The 20,478-nt window shown below is 48.7% G+C and overlaps 8 protein-coding genes across 8 annotated transcripts; 3 read left to right on the plus strand and 5 right to left on the minus strand.

Annotated features, from left to right (window-relative positions):
• Positions 1 to 46: 46 nt before the first annotated feature.
• On the minus strand, positions 47 to 1,092 carry F5J12DRAFT_549696 (uncharacterized protein). The gene is made up of 4 exons (XM_051740020.1): positions 893 to 1,092; positions 690 to 841; positions 533 to 596; positions 47 to 473 (listed from the first exon to the last, which is right to left on the minus strand). Exons 1-4 carry the CDS (start codon positions 1,052 to 1,054, stop codon positions 171 to 173), a joined length of 681 nt encoding a protein of 226 aa, XP_051601937.1. The 5' UTR covers positions 1,055 to 1,092; the 3' UTR covers positions 47 to 170.
• Positions 1,093 to 1,490: 398 nt separating this feature from the next.
• F5J12DRAFT_904829 (kinase-like domain-containing protein) lies at positions 1,491 to 3,820 on the plus strand (the record flags this gene model as incomplete). Its single annotated transcript, XM_051748583.1, is given in 8 exon segments — positions 1,491 to 1,584; positions 1,664 to 1,805; positions 1,882 to 2,324; positions 2,387 to 2,791; positions 2,848 to 2,897; positions 2,954 to 3,377; positions 3,397 to 3,488; positions 3,548 to 3,820. 8 exon segments carry the CDS (start codon positions 1,491 to 1,493, stop codon positions 3,818 to 3,820), a joined length of 1,923 nt encoding a protein of 640 aa, XP_051601938.1.
• A 642-nt stretch (positions 3,821 to 4,462) lies between these two features.
• On the minus strand, positions 4,463 to 5,384 carry F5J12DRAFT_549723 (uncharacterized protein). The gene is made up of 6 exons (XM_051740021.1): positions 5,324 to 5,384; positions 5,006 to 5,275; positions 4,898 to 4,948; positions 4,775 to 4,840; positions 4,658 to 4,723; positions 4,463 to 4,609 (listed from the first exon to the last, which is right to left on the minus strand). The coding sequence occupies exons 1-6, from the start codon at positions 5,333 to 5,335 to the stop codon at positions 4,562 to 4,564; spliced, it is 513 nt and encodes a 170-aa protein (XP_051601939.1). The 5' UTR covers positions 5,336 to 5,384; the 3' UTR covers positions 4,463 to 4,561.
• A 53-nt stretch (positions 5,385 to 5,437) lies between these two features.
• On the plus strand, positions 5,438 to 6,611 carry F5J12DRAFT_549784 (AhpC/TSA antioxidant enzyme-domain-containing protein). The gene is made up of 8 exons (XM_051740022.1): positions 5,438 to 5,617; positions 5,676 to 5,692; positions 5,747 to 5,755; positions 5,811 to 5,919; positions 5,985 to 6,145; positions 6,205 to 6,286; positions 6,347 to 6,391; positions 6,449 to 6,611. Exons 1-8 carry the CDS (start codon positions 5,482 to 5,484, stop codon positions 6,496 to 6,498), a joined length of 609 nt encoding a protein of 202 aa, XP_051601940.1. The 5' UTR covers positions 5,438 to 5,481; the 3' UTR covers positions 6,499 to 6,611.
• A 168-nt stretch (positions 6,612 to 6,779) lies between these two features.
• F5J12DRAFT_891062 (uncharacterized protein) lies at positions 6,780 to 8,167 on the minus strand (the record flags this gene model as incomplete). Its single annotated transcript, XM_051747450.1, has 2 exons — positions 6,780 to 7,233; positions 7,287 to 8,167. The coding sequence occupies 2 exons, from the start codon at positions 8,165 to 8,167 to the stop codon at positions 6,780 to 6,782; spliced, it is 1,335 nt and encodes a 444-aa protein (XP_051601941.1).
• A 1,071-nt stretch (positions 8,168 to 9,238) lies between these two features.
• On the minus strand, positions 9,239 to 10,317 carry F5J12DRAFT_781619 (uncharacterized protein; the record flags this gene model as incomplete). Its single annotated transcript, XM_051742572.1, has 4 exons — positions 9,239 to 9,391; positions 9,602 to 9,748; positions 9,877 to 10,149; positions 10,243 to 10,317. The coding sequence occupies 4 exons, from the start codon at positions 10,315 to 10,317 to the stop codon at positions 9,239 to 9,241; spliced, it is 648 nt and encodes a 215-aa protein (XP_051601942.1).
• Positions 10,318 to 10,857: 540 nt separating this feature from the next.
• On the plus strand, positions 10,858 to 12,983 carry F5J12DRAFT_781620 (uncharacterized protein; the record flags this gene model as incomplete). The annotated part of the gene is made up of 9 exons (XM_051742573.1): positions 10,858 to 10,926; positions 11,011 to 11,185; positions 11,244 to 11,367; positions 11,408 to 11,598; positions 11,673 to 12,124; positions 12,153 to 12,303; positions 12,394 to 12,416; positions 12,447 to 12,494; positions 12,942 to 12,983. 9 exons carry the CDS (start codon positions 10,858 to 10,860, stop codon positions 12,981 to 12,983), a joined length of 1,275 nt encoding a protein of 424 aa, XP_051601943.1.
• Positions 12,984 to 14,945: 1,962 nt separating this feature from the next.
• On the minus strand, positions 14,946 to 16,614 carry F5J12DRAFT_891063 (uncharacterized protein; the record flags this gene model as incomplete). The annotated part of the gene is made up of 5 exons (XM_051747451.1): positions 14,946 to 15,019; positions 15,085 to 15,286; positions 15,343 to 15,695; positions 15,756 to 16,519; positions 16,577 to 16,614. 5 exons carry the CDS (start codon positions 16,612 to 16,614, stop codon positions 14,946 to 14,948), a joined length of 1,431 nt encoding a protein of 476 aa, XP_051601944.1.
• Positions 16,615 to 20,478: the final 3,864 nt, after the last annotated feature.

Genomic DNA, 20,478 nt, shown 5'->3' on the forward strand with positions numbered 1-20,478 from the left:
GTAAGGGTGTTAGGCATATCATGTGAGGTCGTTAGTCGTTACAGGAGAAGACACGAGAGCGCGAAGTTTCTACGAGGCCTGTGGTAGTAAGGGTATCAAAAGAAATATGGAACTGATGCGCGAGATACGATGGGAATACAAGTAATACATGCCGAGCTGAAAATGGATGGTCATACAGACAGTTTGGAAGGGAGAGTCCCCTGTGCCAGAGCTTCGCACTTCATTTCCTGTGTCTCTGCTCGTTCTATCGTCTTGTTCAACTTTTCCTCGCGCTCTTGCATCCTCTGCTCCATCCCTAATATCAGCAAACGGACCTGCTCGAACTGTGCGCGGGTGGCTTCGACAGACATCGGAGTCGGTGAAGCACTTTGTCCGGAAGACTCCATGGTTGATGGAAGTTGTGCGCGGTGGAGGTACGTGCCCATTCCCATGCGTGCCGAGGACGCGGACGAGGGAGTGATGTCAAGGACGGACTATGAATAACGTAGTTCAGTAATTTGGGGAGGTGGCAACAAGAGATCGGGAGCGTTACCTGCCAATTCTCTCCTGCGACTTTAGCGAGTGCCTGTTCGAGAAGTTTTTCACGGGTTTTAATCCTGGTGGATGCAAGGTGGTCAGTAGACAGATAGCAAAGAGGGTGATGTGGTAGGCTAGAAGTGGACTAATTGTGATTGGCCAGAAGAGCTTACCGATCGATTTCAGCCATGCACCGTTCGTTCTCGCGTTGCGTGCCTTGGAGGAGCAACTCCAGATTCCTACGTTCCTTTTCGTATTCTTGGAACTTTTCGATGGATGGGCGTTGTGCAAGTTGGGCTTGGAGGCTTAAAATGGTCGTTTGGAGCTACATACAGTTATTGTCAAGAGACGCGTCGGAAGGCAGGGGTGTAGTTACTTTGTCGTTCTCGCGATCTTTGTCGAGAAGTTGTTTCCGGAGAACGTCTTCGACGGGTTCTTCTGAGGACTCACGGAGGACACCGAGGTCGTCTGCAGCGATGGAGGCTGATGGTTGTTTGTTGTATGTCCTAACGCTTTGAGTTCGGCGCATCGTCGCCATGGTGTATGTACCGCAGCCGTAGAGTGGTGGTTCAAAAGGGGCGCGTGGGGCGTGTTGGGGAGAGCCACGTGATTTGGGGAGGGACAGGGGTTATTTATCCCGATATAGGGTATAATTCCTGTGGGGGTGATGAGAGGTCTCTTTGTCGACACATTCACACAAGTTGACCGACACAAGCTCGTCTTTGTTTCATTTTTCTCATCTAAACCGTACAGAACGATATCCAAGGGTGAGGAGACGATCGATACGGCGACGGGGGTGCAGGCTGTCTTGCGCCACCCCCCTTTTTGGCCGTAAATGGCAACGATGAGAGCATGTCGACTCTGATTTTTCCGCACGCCCACTCAGTGACAATTACTGCTAGGCCCTTTCCACGAGGCTACTCACCGCTGACGACAGCGACGACGCTTATACGAGATAACGACGGCATCACGCTATGGACGAATCAAAGCCCGTTTACTCGGCTTCGAAGCTCGGTGAATACACCGTCACGGGGGACATCGCGGAAGGAACGTTTGGAAAGGTCAAAAGTGCGTTCTCTGCCCTCCGTTCCATCGGTGGTGCATCTTGCTGTATTGTGTGGGAGGGCTCATTGTTTGTTACATCAAGTGGCGATACACACTATCACGGGACAAAGAGTCGCCATGAAGTATATCTCCAAGGCAGTGATCCATATGACCAAGACCAAAACACGCGTTCAACGGGAGGTAGAGTACATGCGGACACTACGGCATCCGCATATTATCAAGCTGTACGTTCACGTTCGTCGATTATCTCTCTTGCCGCGATATTGAATACTTTGGTCGACACGTTGCCGATTCGGGTAGATACGAGGTTATATCCACCCCGACAGATATCATAATTGTACTTGAATATGCCGGTGGAGAGCTATTCAATTACATCGTCGCAAACGGTCGGATGCCGGAAGCGCGAGCACGTCGATTCTTCCAGCAAATCATATCCGGTATCGAGTATAGCCACAAATTGAAGATTGTACACCGGGATTTGAAACCCGAGAACGTTCTACTGGACGACGACTTGAACGTCAAAATCGCAGATTTTGGGCTTTCGAACGAGATAAAGGATGGAGATTTCCTGAAGACGAGCTGTGGAAGTCCGAACTATGCTGCTCCGGAGGTGATCCGAGGAGGCTTGTACACCGGTCCTGAGATTGATGTCTGGAGCTGTGGGGTCATCCTTTATGTCATGCTCTGCGGGAGGCTGCCCTTTGAGGATGAGGATGTCCAAACTTTGTTCACCAAAATCAGCCGTGCGCATGCTCGTTTCGTTCTCCGTCGAGTTGGTGCTGACTATTCGTCTTTTCATTGGTAGAGGGGAGTTACCATATACCTTCTTATCTTAGTCCGGATGCGCGTGGGTTAATTAATTCCATGCTTGCTGTGGACCCAGTAAAGCGGATTACCGTTCCCGAAATAACACAACATCCCTTTTATACGACTGATCTTCCGCGGTACCTCACCCCTCTTCCTCCGCCTCCTGGACCTGTATTGGGCACCCTCTCGTCGCTCGTCGTTCAACCCAAGGCACTGGACTTCGAAATCATCGAGGGTCTGGGTAGGATTGAGGAGGATGTCGTTGAACACCTTGCGAACACGATGGAAGGGGTGGACAAGGAAGATATATGGGAGTGTTTGCGGAGAGACGATGGTCCGCAAGGAAACGCCGTCAAGGTAGCGTATATGTTGCTACGTGATAAGCGCAGACTTGGAAGAGATTGTAAGTGTTTTGTTTCCCACCCCGACTTGCTCACTCTTAATGATAACTTAATCTAGTGGCGTCATTCGAGGAACAAGAAAGAGATGCAAAACTTGCTGCTATGGACGTAGGTCTAGTCCTTAATTGTATACTTATTCGTGAGGCTTATTTGTGTGGCCACAGCCGCGAAATACTATGTCGCCTGCCGCTCTGTCACCTGCCACTGACCTGGAAGATAACCCTTTTGAAGCTGAATTTAACGGTGATTCCGACGATGACGACCGAGACGACGGCCTTGACTTCTCCACGCCTTCCGTGAACGGCGAATGCAACAACTTTGCTGTCCTCAATTCGTCCCTTCCTCTTCCGGATCAACTACCTGAACAACATCACCTCGCATCATACGCAAATGCCAAACGCACGTGGCCGGTTAAAGAGAAAAAGCAACATCGTGCAAAATGGCACTTCGGCATTCGCAGCCGGTCGCCACCTATGGAGGTTATGCTCGAAATATACCGGACGCTGAAGACGCTCGGTATGGAGTGGAAGGAAAAACGAAACCTTGGTGGTTTGGGAGGAGTGCGACGACAACGATCTGGTACGAATGGTAGTCAAGATCGAACGAGCGACGCAATTTGATGGGAACGCACCTGTGGATCTGAGAGCGGCCTCGAGTGTCTATTTCGTTGAGACGCGTGCACGGGTACAAGATGTGGTGGTAAGGACCTTCCTATCCTTGCACCATCGCGGAAGTTCATGATTTTCCCACTTATCTAGGTTCTCATGAATCTACAATTATACATGGTCGACTCGATAAATTACCTCGTCGATTTCCACCACAAAAAGACCTACAAAGCGTCTTCAGAATCAGGCGCCGGAAAATTCGATATGGCGAATCCGGATACCGTCATTCCTGATTCGAGCTCGGACGGGCGATCCATCAAGGACAAAGATCCGCTCGCAATCAAGGAGGACGAGGTCGTATCACCGTTTGTGTTCATGGACGTAGCGTGCCGACTCATCCTCGAACTCGCCGGTGGTGGCGAGTAGTCCTCGGGCGCCGCTGCATACAGTGCAAGTATAGAGAGAAAGATACCTCAGTTTAGTCAGTTAGGTGTGTTCTCGTTGTCCTCTACATGGATGATACGAGTTCTCATCCATATAGATTGCTTTCCTTGTCTCACTCGTTTGTCTTTATTTCTTCGTTCACGACCACGAAGATGTGCAATAGCCCTACCCTCTCACATATGTACTGCTATCTGTTTCGGATTTTCTTTTTTTGCTTGTACGTTTTTTGTCATATCATGCACGTTGAGCCCTCGTGATATCTTCCGCTTTGTCATGTATTCGTGCTATTTGACTCAAATCAGTAGATGTAGCGATGCTGCGTACGAGTTTTTTCTTTCTTTGCGGTTACATGTTTGGGAATGGGGTGGAGCTTGCATCATCGTTGGCTCATCCTTCACCCGGCCTACCTTGGCACGTGTGGATGGTGGAGCACTGACCACTCTGTCACGGAGTGGCTACCCCCAGTTTCCCAGTAGAACTGAATTGAAATCGAGTCTGCATGGTACGGGACAACACACGGCATGACCTGGGGGGTCCCTTGCACCTGTTTTCCAAGACATCGAAGAAATAAATGTCAGGCCTTCCCAACACTGAAGAACCGAATTCCAAGCCGACCCCTCCCCTGACTACCATGAGAGCTCTCCATGGAGTGCGAGTAAGTTATCAAGCGAGGGCTGAGGGTAACGGTGATAGCAGACTAGCAGTCACGCGTGCTATTTTGGTCTAATCGATCACGCCCAGATGGTCTTCCTTGATTGTCCCTATAGCGAACTACCGAGCAGGTTAGACAAAGCAAAGCAGGAAATTCAGAGAACGAACAATTTCCGTGGCGTCTACACGAGTACCGACTATCTTCAATCGCACACGCGTATTTTTCTCGATGATCTACAGACACCCATGAGGTAACACCACATATGATCATGAACACCCTAATACCTGGTCATCCGAAGCGAATGATGGAGGGTTAGAATTAGGGTCGAATTTCATGTCGGGATGTATGAGCTGCGGAAGATCAACATGAGGGTGGATTTTATTAGTGCCACAGGCGAGCATATGCACCTGATGTGATACGAAGACTTGTAGAGGTCCCACGTCGGCAAAGAAACCCATCTACTTGGTCTCATTAAAGCACGCTCTCGAATTCAGAAACACAGACCAGAACAGCACCTTATTCACGTTATTCACTACACCATCGACGACTTCTCCCTTGAACGGCTTGAAAACTATTGCACGGTACCGTGTGACAAACTCTGCCTGTCCACTTCCACTGATGACCATTCCTCTACCGATGTCCAGGATCGAAACAACAGCGATGATGTAGCCATATTGACCTGAACATGTACCTTCGACGTCGGCGTACAGCTTGGACTCCAAGAATTGGAGCATGCGCGGTCCAAAGTAGGACGGGTGGAGCAGGATCGTGTGGGTCAGTTCTTTCTGTGAAAGCAGGTTAGTCTCATAATTAGAGAGACACAAAATGCTTACGATGAAGAACATGACAAAGATACAACTGTTTTGCACGACGTCCCCTGATCGAGGTGTGCGCTCAAAACAAACGTACCCCCAGTCTAGGGGTTGATTAGGTAATCTCTGTCGTCATTCCAACTTCCGAGTTTTGCGTCGTAGAGTAGGCGCTTACGTTCATGTCTGATAACTCACGTAGTGTTCCGGACGAGGCTTCGCTGCGTAGCGCAGCTGCAACCACTATATTTGATGCCAAGGGACAACCTGTCAAGTTTGGCTCGTTGTTGAGGGAGCCGGTCATTGTCGTTTTCATTCGTGTGTGATGGAGCTACCAACGCTCTACCCCCTGAACTCATCCCTGCTCCCTTGTCAGGTCATTTCTTCTGTGGGGTAAGTCATGAACCATATGTATTCCACTGATATCGATATATATATTCGCAACAGAGTTGCCAGGTACGCCAGTTGATCATGGATGTTGGACAGAAGTGCCATGTTTTTTGTGGTGCAGCAATACGTCATGCAATTGTCCTCCGTCCGACTTGAGGCACTCTCCAAAGCGAATCGCAAAGTCATCATTGTTGGATGTGGGTCCTATGAAGTTATAGCCGCTTACAAAGGTAACCTTCATTTACCCGTTGGGTTACTGTTTATCCCAGAGCTTTACTTTTCTTCATTTTGAAAGAGACCACATCTTGTCCATTCTCAATCTATGCAGATCCCAAGAGAGAGCTATATCATGCCCTTGGAATGACTATCGAGACTCTTGCTCTTACCCCTGCGAACGAAAAACGTCGCTCGTACCTACAGAAGGGTCTTTTGGGGAACATATTGAGTAGCCTTTGGGTAAGCCAATTTGATGCCAGATTTCCAACTGGAACATTTCTGGACTGGAAATTGAATAGTCCGGCCCACTGAAGAATCCGTCACTCATTGGGAAGCAAGGAAAAATTTCCCAGCTTGGCGGAGAGTTTGTCTTCGACTCAGGTATGTAAGGCTCAATTCTTGGTGATGGCGGCTGGTTCGAAAGACGTGGATTCCTTTTAGACATTACCTGCACTTTTGCATATCGCATGAAGCACACGGAGGACCGTGCGTATATCCCTTTCCCCCTAATCCAAGGTATCTGGTGTGCTGATACACTCAAAGATACTGAAGTGTCTGAGCTGATGCAGGCTGCTGGGGTTGAATACCCTTGAGAGCCCTCTTACAAGCCATACCGAACTAAGTCAACTTATTTGGTATATTCTCTATCTGATGTCCTTTGTATGGTTGTAATATTGTCATACTATCCTGTGAATACGGTGTCGCTGTAAAATGTGGTATAAGACGGTAAATTATGGTGGGTCTCGTCCAATTTTCAGTGTGCCCTGACAACTTCCCCACATTTCCCGTAGAACATGACCATTTCATACAAGCATACAAATGTATGCATATCTGCGAAGTCGTATTATACATGTGGTAAGTGAGATTGGAGCCATTATGCCATGTATTCCTCCCGCAACAATACCGACACACTGAAGTTCAACTCGGCTCTCATCGTAATCTCTTCGGCCCCTGATTGGACCGACACCCCTCCCCTCATAACAAACACTTTCGACTCCACCCTATCAAAAAGTGACATCGGAATAGGTGTCCACACATTTGCGAACCAGCCACAAACGCCATCTTTATCCTGCACAGGCTGCCAGCTCTTGTCGATGTGCACACCATCTTTAGCTTTCACGACCGCTGGTCCATTATTCGCATTTTCCAGCCTGGCGCCCTTATAGGACGTATAAAGTTGGGAAGTCCGCTTTGGTTTGTACTGCCCAGTAACCGGGATGGTACGACACGTTAAATCGATGTGGGTGACTGTTGGAGCTTTCCAAATGTTAAATTTGTCTTGTTTCAGACACCTGATGAAGAGCTGACTCGGGAATGAATAATATTCTCTGTACGTCGGATTGTGAACCCAGTTGGTGATTGGTGATGCGAAGGTACTGACCCTTTACGTCCGTCCCAGAGTGTTATGTCCGAGCGTGGAGTGTAGATGATCAAGCTGAGATCTTCGTCAACGTAGAACGTTATTTTCGGTTCGTTCATGAAGCATTCGCAGTCGCTCTCGTCGGTAGAATCCTCCAAATCAGGGCTAAGATTCCTAAGCATGGGCGGCGGAGAACGTTCTAATTCTTCATCCTGCAGAGCCGGTCTTTGAAGAGGCGAGGCTGTGACGTGGAAATCTGCACCTCCATCGTCATTCAACGTGGTTAGGTTCATACCATCGGATGATTGGCAAGGCACCGCAGCTACTAGAACGGCGGCAGGGATAACAGTGTGCCCGCTCTCTTCCTCTTCAGCTGTATTCCCAAGCACCGAACGAGAAGCTGTGAGTTCGCTCTCGTGACCTATCCTCCTTTTCGGTACAATTTTGAGAGGCTTGATATTTGCCGCAGGCTCTGATGGCACGCTGGTGCTGCTACGGTGCCCCGCCACATAAACTCGCCTCTTCGTGTGTTCCCTTGGACCTTTCTGCTCGACACGCCTCTTGATGGTCCTGAGGCTAGATACGCGAACGGTGTCAATGAAACCAGAGGAACTGGTTCCACAAAAGGACCGAGCATAGTGGACGGGAGGGTTTCTCCTCTCCCTCTGCGGAGCATTTTCAGCCCGTCGGGTAGTATTACGATGGGTAGCGGCTTCACCCAGAACCTTGATAAACGCGCTTTCTGTCCTGTGAAAGATACGCTTGAAGGCAGCGCTAATTGTGGCGTAGCGTGCCGCATGTTTCAAGCGACGCTCGGTGGATGGATAGAGCCTCTTCCGCGTGGATCCCGGCATTCTAAGAGTGGTGGCGGAGGGAAGACGTGGAGGTAGTGGCGCGTCCATGACGGTGTTTCCTGTCATTTTTTACGCGATCGTTGGTTGGGCACCCAATCTGCCGTGGCACATGCCAGTGAAAATGGATGGTTGATCGCTCTGGAGACGAAAACTACGAGATGGTCAGTATCGCAATTTATCGTGGCCGTGCAGAAGCTTGGTCAACTAGGCTTGCCGGAAGCTGTTGTTTTCTGAGTTGCTTTGAAAGGACAGAAGGCGCCACCGGTTGATGGGGCAACCTCCTTAAACCGAGGACCTGAGTGCGTACCTAAGTAATAATGTCGGATGCGGAAGGGCGACAACATATGCACTGCTTTGTCCGTCCCGGGTAGTATGGTTCTTTTATGTCGCGATTTGGTTTCAAAGAAAATGGGACCTGAATATGATGTCGAAAAAAGTAAGACTCGCTCCGGGTCGAGGAATGGATCAACAGTAAGTAGATACCCGAGACCAGTTTCTTGCTCCCACATGACTTAGCATGTAGTTTGCTTGTTAGTCTCGAATGACATGGCCAGTGAAACTGGTCGACCAGGATAAGACATAGGAATGTCGTCAAGAGCCGGGGACAATGGCCGAGACTTCGCCAGAAGATGCTAGTCGTGTGGAAGGAAAGAATGTCGAGAATTCCGTGGGTTGACAAAGCTTCTATGCGACTGGTCAGCTATATTTACTGGGTGCACAACATACTTACTTACCAGGAAATCACATGAGCCTTATTATCAGAAGAGTACTGCGGAATATTTTCGGGAGAAATGGTACACCTTGCCTGGAGTCAGGAGACGAATGACAACCGCGCAAGGTAATAATAACTTGACACACAGCACAGGTTACCATGACCATGCCATAACGTGTCCCCGGGACCTGGATATAATTGAGTACTTGCGGATACCGGGCCAGGATGGGCGCTGATTCGTTTGAAAGCTGCAACTTCGTCGGACGAACATCTCGAGACAATTTTGACTAGTCGAACCAACGTCAAACCACCGTAAATGAATGCCCTTTGGGCACCCCATGCGAAGCAGACTCAACATTCGAGTGTCAGATATTCAGACCTGGATTAATTGCACCTCGAGGAACTACTTAACAGCTCGAGAAACACTGGTCCCTCAGTCCGCGCCAGGTCGCGCGTCGGAGTTTGTAATTTGGGCGGGCACCACGGCCCTCAGAGTAAGCGATTGGTTCGGCAATGTTCGGCGAGTTGGTTCTGAAGTGAACCCCTAAGTCGACAGGAGTCTGCCACATTACAGTAGAAAAACATAGGAAGTATGTATTCTGATACATGAAGCACCCTAGACAGTCCTCTTCAGTGACCTATAACTACTCGAGCTCGGTAATGAGAATGTTAATGCAATGCGATAGTGGTAGGGAATGATGAAGACGTCGGTATGGAGGTAGACAAAGTAGTAGGAAACCCGTACTTATCGACGTCCACCTTCTCCGTACCACTCTCATTGTTCCAGACCGATGGAAGCCGTCCGACTCTGGTTTCTCCACTTCATCGCCAGTAGAAGGCGTTTGAGCGGGGAGGGGAAGGGATTTGCCCCCGACTTGGTCTTCGTCTGATGTGAGTTGGATCGGTACCAAACGTCGCTGGTGAGGATTCTGGTGCTGATTTCGCTGGCTGTGGAGTACGGGGATGGCGAGGAGTAGGCTGCTCATTGACATCGACGCCGACACCGCTTTCGTCCCGTCTCATCAATAGCAGAGCGAAAACAGACAAAAACCTCCATGTCGAAGCAGTCTCGCGCAGTGGTCGCCAGGGGCTTCTCGCGCAATATGCGGTAACCCTGTGCCGCAAATGCCAGTACGACATCTCGGTGCATATTGTGCTGGGCGGTAACGATAACAGCATCGACCAACCTCCTTCCTGGTGTTTCAATGGTCTTAGCGGATGCTGTAAAGGTCCTGTCAATGGTCGAACACGAGTGCACTGTCGAGTTTGTGCGCCTGGGCGAATGACTGAGTCGTGTTCTTGCGAGGTTCTGAGAGAGCTACGACTCGAGTGCATAACTAACGTATCCCTGTCAACGTGGATGCATCGGTAGCTTATCAGCATGCCTCCGCACAGAGGGAAGGTCGCATACCTTACCATGCTCACCGCAACCGACAACGGCGAGAGTAACCAGCTGTCTGGATTCTTTGGCAGCAGCAGTGGCCATGGTATGCGGGTGGCTGGAAAGAGATACTGTAGAACGACCTGCACCGTACGACGTCACCAGACTGCTATCACCGGAGTGATGTGAGGTTATATAGCCACCATGGCCTCGAACGGTATCGCTAAGCCAGTGCCTACATCATGTATGTTTACCAGAGTGACTTCGCGGCTAAGAGTCGGGACAGTTCATGCCTCGCCTCCTACCGCGTCTCATCAAAAAGCTCAAGGAAACCCCACTTGGAGAACCGCGACCAAGGCTATCTGGACAAAAGGGAACATGTTCCATCACGAAAGAAGAGGAGTTTTCAACCGATACCTGAACGATCCATCGTACAGCGTGGCGGGCAGAGTACAGTCTATCTTACTCGACGACCAGAGCCCGGTGACCGACAGCCAGGGCGTATATCAGACACAAAGGCCTCTCTCCTCGCATCCTCGTTCCTCCAGTCAAGGCCGCCGGTGATAATGCAGAATCTCACGTCCCGAGGGAGATGACGGCTCAGGAGCGGGAGTGGTGGTCCTAGCCCATACCGTACGTGCTACCATGTATTCCAAGCAAGCCTTGGTCTGTTCACCGGCTCGTAGTCAGGATGCTCTCCAGTCCCATACGATGGTGCGCCATCCTCGCGAAGGCACATGCCTAGTGGTAGATCCCGCAAAGTTGTCGCTAACAAAATTTGTGCTCATTCATTGCCAGACTTTCTCATTCGCCTCACTCCACTCCAATTGCCTGTTCCTCGTGGAGCCAAATCCCTCCAAGTCTGGATGCCGGACTGGGCTCGAACACCCGAAATTCAGAGGGCGGAAGGGCCAGTTGGCAATGTACCTGACGTGCTGGAAGGACATCTTCTCACCTGAAAATTTCAGTCGAAGTAAGATTGATTGGAGGTCTAGCCCAATTCTTCACTCACTCTCAGCTGTCTTTTCCAGTTGCCCCACCACGGGCGGCTCCCAAGGGAATATTCCACAAGTTGCTGGCCACACAAATTAGCCATCTCCTCCGACTAAGGATAATTCAAGAAGCTACAGTTGTTGGAAGAAAGGCTTTTGCGTCGTTCGAGACACGATGACCAAGAAGCTACTATCCTTCGTAGGCTTACACGGGCGGAATTCAAGGAACTGCGGGAAACGGGAGAAATTCCTCACCGAGATGCCGTAGCTGTCGTGGTCGCTCCTCCAGTTAATAGGGATCGGATCACGAAAAATAAGCCGGCTGCTTCGATCGAACCTGAAGTTCCGTCCGACGACCAGCTTGCACCATCCGCATCAGATTTCCACCGCGAAGGTACAATTACCACTATCAATACTACACAAAGTTCAATGCCACCTGCCTGAAGAAGAGGAACATCCATTTTCAAGCCTGGTGTCCGACTGCACAAGTCCCACTTTATAATGGGTTAACTATGTTCCCATCTGCACCACAAAGGGCCATGCTACATAAAGCACTATGCAAGGTTTTGAATGCAGAGAGGCGCAGTCGGTTGGGGCAATCATCAACCAGTTCAGACGACAACCGGCGAAAAGAATCGACACCCGGCTTGCGAAAGAAGGAAGCCATGCATTCCTTCTCATTTCGAATGAGCGCACTGTTAAACGCTGCGGACTCTGCTGCATTGGCCATTGCCCTGTGGAGACTGCGGATGTGGGAAGGCGATGCATACCAAGGTCTGGTTTGTAGCGGTGGCTGGGAGGTGGATGGGGAGTGGCGGATGAATTACTTGCAAGAGAAACCTGTGATCAAGCGCATCGTAATGAAGGGATACATTAGTTCTCTATATTACGCGTTCTTACTCGACGGTCATGAGTACAGGGTCTATGACATTCGTCCCGTCACTGCAGCGGGCAGCACTTCGCGGCCTTCCCAGAACTTGGGGAGTTGGTCGCCTGGCACGAGTGTCTTTTTACACTATTTTCGGTGGTGACACGCATACGTACGACGCCTTCGGACGAGCCGTCTCGTTTTATGGCAAGGGCGAGTGCCGCCAGGAATGTAAGTTCAAGCGATGAGCAGTGTCCCAAGTCAACGTGTTGTTCTTAAACGAATCGAATGGCCTCGTCTCTACCCTAACCTTCCCGATAGGTAGCATCGCAGTAATCATAGACGTAGGTAGAGTCGGAACCTGGGCTCTGTAGGATCAGTCTATCGGCGTCGGGCGACGTGTGGTGTTAGAAGACGGTTTGGTGAGTGTGTGCTACGCGATGGATTTGTAAGCAGGGTTTTAGGAGTTTTTCCGGAGTACGCGTTCACCGCACTGAACGCCATGGACTCCTCCTGGCAAATACGTTTCGAGAGCGAATCATGCATCACTAACAATCCGCAATAGTAGGGCATTCAAGCTTCAAATACTGTAATATCGTACCACTACACACTTTCTAGGACTGACCCTTGCAACCCCTTGGCAACTAAAAATGCGTTCCTAGAAGAAGTTCGTTGCTCCATGACATACAACGCGCAATGGCGAAAGGAAAGCCAGACATGACTAACATTTCTAGGGATAATTTCTGATGGAGCGCGGGAGGAACGGTTATTTGCCCGCATGCAACCCTGGTAACAATCGAAACCACAGTCGTTTGTTATCTGCAGTCGATTTGCTGTGTTGACAGTGTCATCGGCCCCACAATTACTAGCATTGGCACATGGGTCAACGGTATGGCTTTTACGAGTCATGAAATTACTACGTGCTGCTCATGGGCCTTCAAATCTCGCAGGTAAAACGATCATCTTCGAGGTTTAACCCACAGCCGAACTAGCGATTATTGTCCTTGAAAATTAACAGCTTGGGTGGTGTATGTGTTCTGGCCTTCATAGCTTAAACAGGATAGCCAAAGCACATGCCTTCAACCTTCAATAAAGTTCAGGAGTCGTCGCGTCGTAACGCCGCCTCAACTGTGATGAGTGTTGTACGTAGCAACGAAACTTCTATTGGGGGAGACTACGAGCTCAATCTTCACTTCTCAAGGCTTCCTTCTGCCTTGTATGACTTAGCACGACATGTCAACCTACTGCGTTGCTGCCAAGTTCGTTGCTAAACTTTGGACCATGCAATGCAGTTGATGATAGCTGTGTGCTGGGGCTGGTTGCTGTAAATCGGATTGGAAATTCTGTCGATTCTAGCACTCGAAGGCAATTCCTCATCTGCATCGGGGACAAGGGCTGATATCGCTATTTCCATCTGAAGGAGAAACCTTCGATCTGAATTACAAGGTACATTTTCCAAAGAGCCTTTATCCATTCGTCTTCGACCGCACCACATCTCGAAGCTCTATGGTCTGATTGTCCTACTCTACGCGAAAGGGAAACATTAACTGAGTCGCACTGTTTTCAGTCAAAGAAATGTTGGTTTGTTCCCACGTCGTGCAAACTCTCAACCCGTCGAATGCACGTCAATCGGAAGCGCTACTTCCATTCGAAGTATCCTAAAATTGATGTCCACACCGACTGTTGGAAGTGACTACAGCATGGCTGGTCGAGTCAGTGCCTGCCATGACAACTGGAAAGCCGAACGGTGATTCTATTGAATGGAGTAGGCTGTAGCTCGTCCGTACAGCCAGGCAACTGTAAAAATTGGTGAATGCGAAGCACCAACTTTACAGCACTGTTACGGCATGAAAAAAGCTGAGGAATAGTCGCAAGGACACCCCTAGGTGTTTCACCTTCGACAGAAGAAGAGGGAGGCGGTGAGTCTGTCATACTAGATACTATTTGTGAGAGAGTCGAAGATCAGAACGAATTATCACAGGATGGAAGACAGGGCTATGGCTGACGGCAGATATTTGGCAAGCTGTAATACAGCGATGCTCATCGCTTTGTGCAACCTTGGCTGTAGTTCCTGTACTTGGCCAATATATAGGTATTCAGTGTTTCTGCGATTGTTCATTATCTCGCTCTTGGTCTCTCGTCTTTCGCGAAGGCCATCTACTCACCTGTTGTCCACGCACGCTCTGTTTCACGCACTTGTGAATCTTACCAAACCCTGCGGTTCAAATTGCCCTGCTCACGTTCGAATAGTGAAGTAATGTCGTCTCCTCAGCAGTAAGTGGTGTCATTTTCGTTTCAATCGTTATTTCGTTTGGTTCACTAGAGGCTACAGCAAGGCGTCCGCGAACTGCCCAGCAACCCCATGCCCCTATGTGGCTTCAGACAACACTCCATGTTCCACGTACATTACGTGCACAACTGCTGCTAGACACTTCAGGTCTGTGCATGGGGTTGAACTTTCGTCTCCGGATGCAACGTTGCAGTGTAGGTGGCAAGGTTGCGGAAATACCATCGAAAAGCGCAACCTCGTGCGTCATGTACAGGGTGCTCATTTACAGCATGGGAAAGGTGGTCCCCATTCTTGAGAATTGCAGAATTTAGACCAAGTGTTCCCTACTTAATTGTGTCGTAGAACTGCGTTAGAAGTACATATGTGTTCGCATGTCACTTAGATAATTGTCGAGGTTAGGCCCGTTTTGAATTGTAGAAGGCACGATTGTTCCGCGAAGGAGTTTATTACAACGGGTGAGACGCGAGGGGTATCTGGGGACGCTGCCGCGATCGGGCCCGTTTTTCTGTCAGGTACCCAACGCGTTCTGCCATTCGGCATCACGGATGACATCCAGTATATAAGGTTGGTTTGATGACACGGCCTATTTAGGAGGGAAATGTTCAATGTCGGCATACAGCATAGAGGTAATGTCCGTACCAAAGACACAGTCGTCACCTGCGTAGGATGAACACGATTTCAGTTTGGACGCTCTATACATATGCATAGGATATAGCGCGCACCAACCACAACTTGCCACCGACCACCCCTAAGAGTTTGATACCGCGCGCCATACGCACATTCCAGAACACATTCATCGTTAAGCCGCTCATACACGAATGAAATTCTCTCTGCTAGAAAGGGTGTTGGAAAGTGTAATCGCAGCTTTGATAGACCCGCCTCTCGTCGTCGCCCAAGGCAGCCGGCTAACTCATCGATAAAGGCCTTTAAACCAGATATCCATTGATAGTTAGGCTTTCAAGGTGGTGCCAGTGGCAAACCGTGTCTGAACTCTCTGCAGAACGAAGGATTGCAATTGTGTGGTCCTTTGAGAGTGTCAAGTGACGCACAGCAGGGAATGCCAGACATAAAGACTCTGATGCGGTATCGTGACCAGGAAATTCGCGATGCAAGTCAAGATGATCAACGTTGCTGAACTTGCCAATAGCGCCCGCGAAAGTGTCATGCAGCGATGGAACGGAGCGGAGCCACCGACCATGAAATCGCTTGAGTCTAGCCGCCACGATGGCACACATCAGCTCAGCCGAGAGACCAATTTCGCACGCGAGCTTTTCGAGAAGAGGGAATCGAAGACTATTGGGAGGGAACTGCCCGAAGTCGATGGAGACACCACCTTCAAGACACAGAGATGTTAGTCTCTAGTAGTGCGTGCATTCAAGAAGGAACGTAGAACTGATTTCGCTCTGAGAAGGGAGGTAGAGTCTTAAGGCCAGCGTCTTGACGCTAGAAGGTATCTCGCAGCCCATTAGCACTCTAATTGCTCCAGAAAGGTAGATGTCTTCTATACGGGGGGCACATTTGGGCAGAAGGAATGGCAAGTCAAACTGATGCGGAGGGCAGCTAGGAACATCCGCAATCGAAACGGATGTTAACGAAGGAAGGGACAGATGGTTAAACCTTCCCAGGACTAGCAATGCTGGAAAAGAGGCATCCGACAATACAGTGAGGCTGCGCCAGCGTTCTGCGCAAGTAGCGACAAGGTCAAGCAATGGTATAAACGATTCGCCTTGAGTCATTATCCATCCACTACGAGAGTCGATTTCGATGTCCAGTAGTGATTCAGAGCTCCGCGTGACATGGGCTTCAATGAGCGCTCTGCTCCACGACGAGGATACTTTGATGGTGGTCCACAGACATGGTATGCTCCAGATCGCATTTCTCCACCGCCTCGACACCCCCGCCAGCACTCCTTTCCGACGCACACGAAAATCCAGGTCGTCCACGCCCCGAATGATTAACTCGAAAATTTGCAAAAGCATCTCGTTAGGGAGGCGGTTGATAGGAGACACAGGTAACCGCCTGATGGATTCCTCGATTTTGTGCCTCTGCAAGTCGAGGGCAGCGCGGACATCATTGAACTCTGCAGTGAGTTCTCGTTCCCGCCTCTCCAATGTGGCCAGCACTGCACGTGCCTCAGCAAGTTCATTCACGGCCAAGCTAGTATCAGGATCGCGTCAGCAACACTTGAATAGTGTCTGGACATCGAACAGGTACCTTGGCTGCTGCATTTGATCGATGATTTGTAAGCACATGACAAGAAGGGTAACGTAGACAAGAGGCGCCTCGCTTCGCTCCGGCGCTGGAGACAAAGACGAAGCCGGTAGTACTCGGTAGGACACAAATTAAGCTTCACGCAACTGTGAAGGACACAGTCTCCACACCTCGCTTATTAGCGCCCCGCACATCAGGAAAATAACACTTTACTATTTTTGACTTTTTGTGACTAAATGTGACTTTTTGGGAAGGAATCTACTATCATTACCCATGTCCTGCAGGCATGGCTGCATTGTTGGAGGTTCCAAAGAGATATTGTGATTTTTCTCTCAGACAGTGTGCATCACACCAATGGCTCAATATCTCTGAATTTTCAGACATTTTCTAGTCTTCTTGGCTTAGATATATCATCACTTAGTTGTCTCAATAGATTCTGTTCTCTTTTCATTCTTCAAAATGCTGTATATGGTCAAAAAAAAAGTACAGATAGTGGGTTCCTTCCCAAAAAGTCACAAATAGTCACAATAGTCACAAAAAAGTCAAAAAAAAGTCACAAAAAGGTCAAAAATAGTAAAGTGTTAATTTCCTGATGCATGGGGCAGGATAATAATATCTGATGGTCCTGGCAGCAGGGTACATGTGTGGATGTAACTTCAAACAATGCAGATACATACACCAAATTCAGGATTCAAATATATAGGAAGGTCAGCATGTGGTCATGTATCCCATTCCACCATCTTCTGTGTGACTGTGTACATATTGGCAGGTGCAACTACTTCATTCCTCGTCAATGTCAGCCTCAGGGACTGATGCAGTACAGCTTCCTTTGCTGCAGCAAAGTTGACTTTTGTTGCTTGCCAGTAGTGGTATTTGCACCAGCCCCAATACTGGTGCCAGTGAACTTCAATGAGCATGATCCACAAACTGCAGAACAAATTACCCACCATTTCTATAGGATTAAGCTCACAGTGGAATTTGGGAAGAAATATGCATTCATGACCAGAATCTTTGATCAGCTGTTCAAGCATTGAAATTTGATTATGGAAGTCATTTTGTTGACTTAAGAGCCAAGCCATGCAGCATCCAGTGCTTTCAAATGGGCAGACAGGGGCACATTTTTCCCATAAGCCATGCACATCAAAACCCCACTCCTCCAAGACAGACTGAAGGCCCCTAGGCTTGCCATCCACTGTTGTCACTTTTTGTACATGCCCACACTTTGAGGAGTCAGGATTTGACTGCAGTATGATTGTGTCACATTGTTTGTGTTGCTTGCTACTGTCACCTTTGTTCATGTCAAATGCCCACAATGCATCAGGAGGCAATGATGCATGTGCTGATGAGTTATCAAAGACAAAGAGTGCTTGACACTCCTCCCCATTCACCTTCTCATGTATTGTTATTGCTGACTTGACTTGTTCCATCAAGTTTTCATGTGTCCACCAACCATCTCCATTCACTCCAGGATAGATTATTCTCCATGCATCTTCAACATTGCCACTTTTGTCTTGCAGCACCAGCTGCCCATCCTCAGAGGTGATGAAGTCTGACACATGGATAAGATGCCCTTGACCTTTCTTTCACAATATCTGCTCATTCAGGCAAAGCCTGGCATCATGTAGCATGCCACCAGTAAGTTTTTAGCATCTGATAGCTAACAAAGACTTACCATGCAGAATTTGCATTGTCATTTGCATGGAAGCAGCACTTGTCATGAAAATATGCCTTAACTTTTTGCTTGCCTACTGTCAAGTTAGGTTCAACCCAGTGAAGGTCTGGCCCTTCAAAGTGGACCATATGCTTCTCGAACTCCTTCATTGCAGGCAAGAAAACTTCCATTCAATACTTGACAACATCCTCACATTTGTGACCATTGTCACACACCAAAGGTGTTTGGTGAGGTGGACATGGATACAGCTGATGAATGGAGATGAAGACCATAGCCCTCATGTGAAGAAGGACAGCCAGAAATGTTGGCAGTCATCCCTCACACAAGAATGAGTCATCAGTGCCAAAGAAAAGGAAAGGGAGTGAGTTAAGCACTGGTTAAAATTCTTAAGCACCTGTGTATGGCATTCCAGTTTTCAACATATCTCTGCTGTTTCTGCAGATACTGAGACCATTCCCACACTCACTTGTAGTGCTCAGCCACGTGATCCTACCTTCCAAAATTGGAAAGGATTTGCATACTCCACACATTTCTACAGCACTCCTGCCAAAAGATGCTCATTTCACTAATTCTTCTGATATGGCCACCTCCACACTAATTCTTCTGATATGGCCACCTCCACATCAATCATTTCACTTGTCCCCTTTGCTAGGGACCATGGCTACATATATCTACCAGGAGTTCCTATCAGCTTCCATCCTGAAGCATCCTGGTACATCCCACCCTCATCTGCACCCTCTCAGCCCATCCAGCTTGGACAGTGTGTTCTTTTTGTCAGTATGACCTCTAGGAGGATGTTCTTTGGTTGCCTCAGGTCTGTCATTCACTTGGAAAGGTCTTATGTGGTCATTTCAGTCTCTCCAGTCCAAGAAGCATATGGATCCTTCCTCCCTGCTCCCTGCAATGTCTTCATACCAGTCTCATCTGTCATTCTTCCAAGATTGTGACAGCTACAGTATAATCTACTGTTCTCCACTCTCCCTGATCACATCCATGATGAGTATGATGCACATCTTGCCTCCTTGTTGCAGGATACAGCAGAAGACACTCCCCCTTCATCCTCTCTTCCAACAGAGCCTCATTCATGAAGTTTTTATTTGCTTCACTGGGAGGATGGTTTGGGCAGGAAAGTTGTGATCCCCTATGCTCCTGTCACCCCACAGACCCCCAAAGCTCAGCCCCTGTTGACATCTGACTCACCCTGTCCACTTTTGGATGTACTGTATCAGCATCAGATCAGCACTGCCTCTCTGTCATCCTACCTTGGCCTAGAAGCGATCTCTTCAAGATGTGACATGCACAGCCTCCCCCTAATGTGATTCCAGTGCACTTTCCCAGTTCCTGACATTACTTGACTCATACTTTGATGTTTTGACTGTCTTTGACTCACCTATTGCCAATACTTACCAATCTTTTAACTTTGCTTACTGATCCTTCGCCTTTTGGCTTGCTAATCCTTACCAATGCTTACCAATGCTTTCTAAGACAATTACCCATCGCTTACATTCCTTACTCATCAGTTACCAATCACTTACCAAGTGTTTGCACCTTGTTTTCCATGGGCAACACCCCTGTACTGTATATAAATCACTGTACTTAGATAGCAAAAAGAGACAAGAAGATGTCAGAGAGCCCCTCTTGCTTGCATTTTATCATCACTCAGTAATTCATTCAGCAGCTTCAATAGTTGAGACTTTATTAAGGGTCTAACTATCATCTACTTTGCTCATCCTTGTCTATCATCAATATACTTTGCTCCAAGCCCTCTCTGAGCTCAGTGCAGCTTAGGACATCAAATTAAGTCACCATCCATCCTTCTGTAGGCTGACAGCAGTCTACCCTATCACTTTCTATTGCATCCTTGTTCCCTCTTCATCAGGAGCACCCCCAACCCTCAGCACTTGTCTTTGAGTGTTGTAGCTTGCAAAAACCCACCCAAATCAAAGGTTCTACCATCTAGGTACTGCATAGGCACACCATCACTCACTCTTTTTGTCTTTTGTGTTGGTTTTGGTTGGTTTTCACCACTGAACCACACTTTGACTCACACCATCCATGTAGACTCCTCTCCTGATGATTGTGTGTCTCCAACCAAGTCTGATGAGCCATCAATGGGCAGTCCATTCACTAATGGGATGCTTGGGTATGATCCCAAGCTCAGGGAGGATAACTGTATGCATGGCCTGCTGCATGGTGCATGGTGTGACCTGCCCAGTAGGTAGATTGGAGAGCC

This window comes from Pisolithus orientalis, assembly GCF_024613125.1.
Source record: "Pisolithus orientalis strain OTSU chromosome Unknown F5J12scaffold_8, whole genome shotgun sequence".
NCBI lineage: Eukaryota > Fungi > Basidiomycota > Agaricomycetes > Boletales > Pisolithaceae > Pisolithus > Pisolithus orientalis.

Excerpts from the sequence above, each read along its gene's own strand:
- F5J12DRAFT_549696 (XM_051740020.1), bottom strand. The coding sequence starts at position 1,054 with ATGGCGACGATGCGCCGAACTCAAAGCGTTAGGACATACAACAAACAA. Across the intron at positions 597-689 it reads TGCATGGCTGAAATCGATCG|GATTAAAACCCGTGAAAAAC; the intron begins GTAAGCTCTTCT and ends TGCATCCACCAG. Across the intron at positions 474-532 it reads TCGCAGGAGAGAATTGGCAG|TCCGTCCTTGACATCACTCC; the intron begins GTAACGCTCCCG and ends CGTTATTCATAG.
- F5J12DRAFT_549784 (XM_051740022.1), top strand. The coding sequence starts at position 5,482 with ATGTCTGATAACTCACGTAGTGTTCCGGACGAGGCTTCGCTGCGTAGC. Across the intron at positions 6,287-6,346 it reads AGAGTTTGTCTTCGACTCAG|ACATTACCTGCACTTTTGCA; the intron begins GTATGTAAGGCT and ends GATTCCTTTTAG. Across the intron at positions 6,392-6,448 it reads CATGAAGCACACGGAGGACC|ATACTGAAGTGTCTGAGCTG; the intron begins GTGCGTATATCC and ends ATACACTCAAAG.
- F5J12DRAFT_549723 (XM_051740021.1), bottom strand. Across the intron at positions 4,949-5,005 it reads TAGTGAATAACGTGAATAAG|ATGGGTTTCTTTGCCGACGT; the intron begins GTGCTGTTCTGG and ends GAGACCAAGTAG. Across the intron at positions 4,724-4,774 it reads CATTCGCTTCGGATGACCAG|ATCATCGAGAAAAATACGCG; the intron begins GTATTAGGGTGT and ends GGGTGTCTGTAG.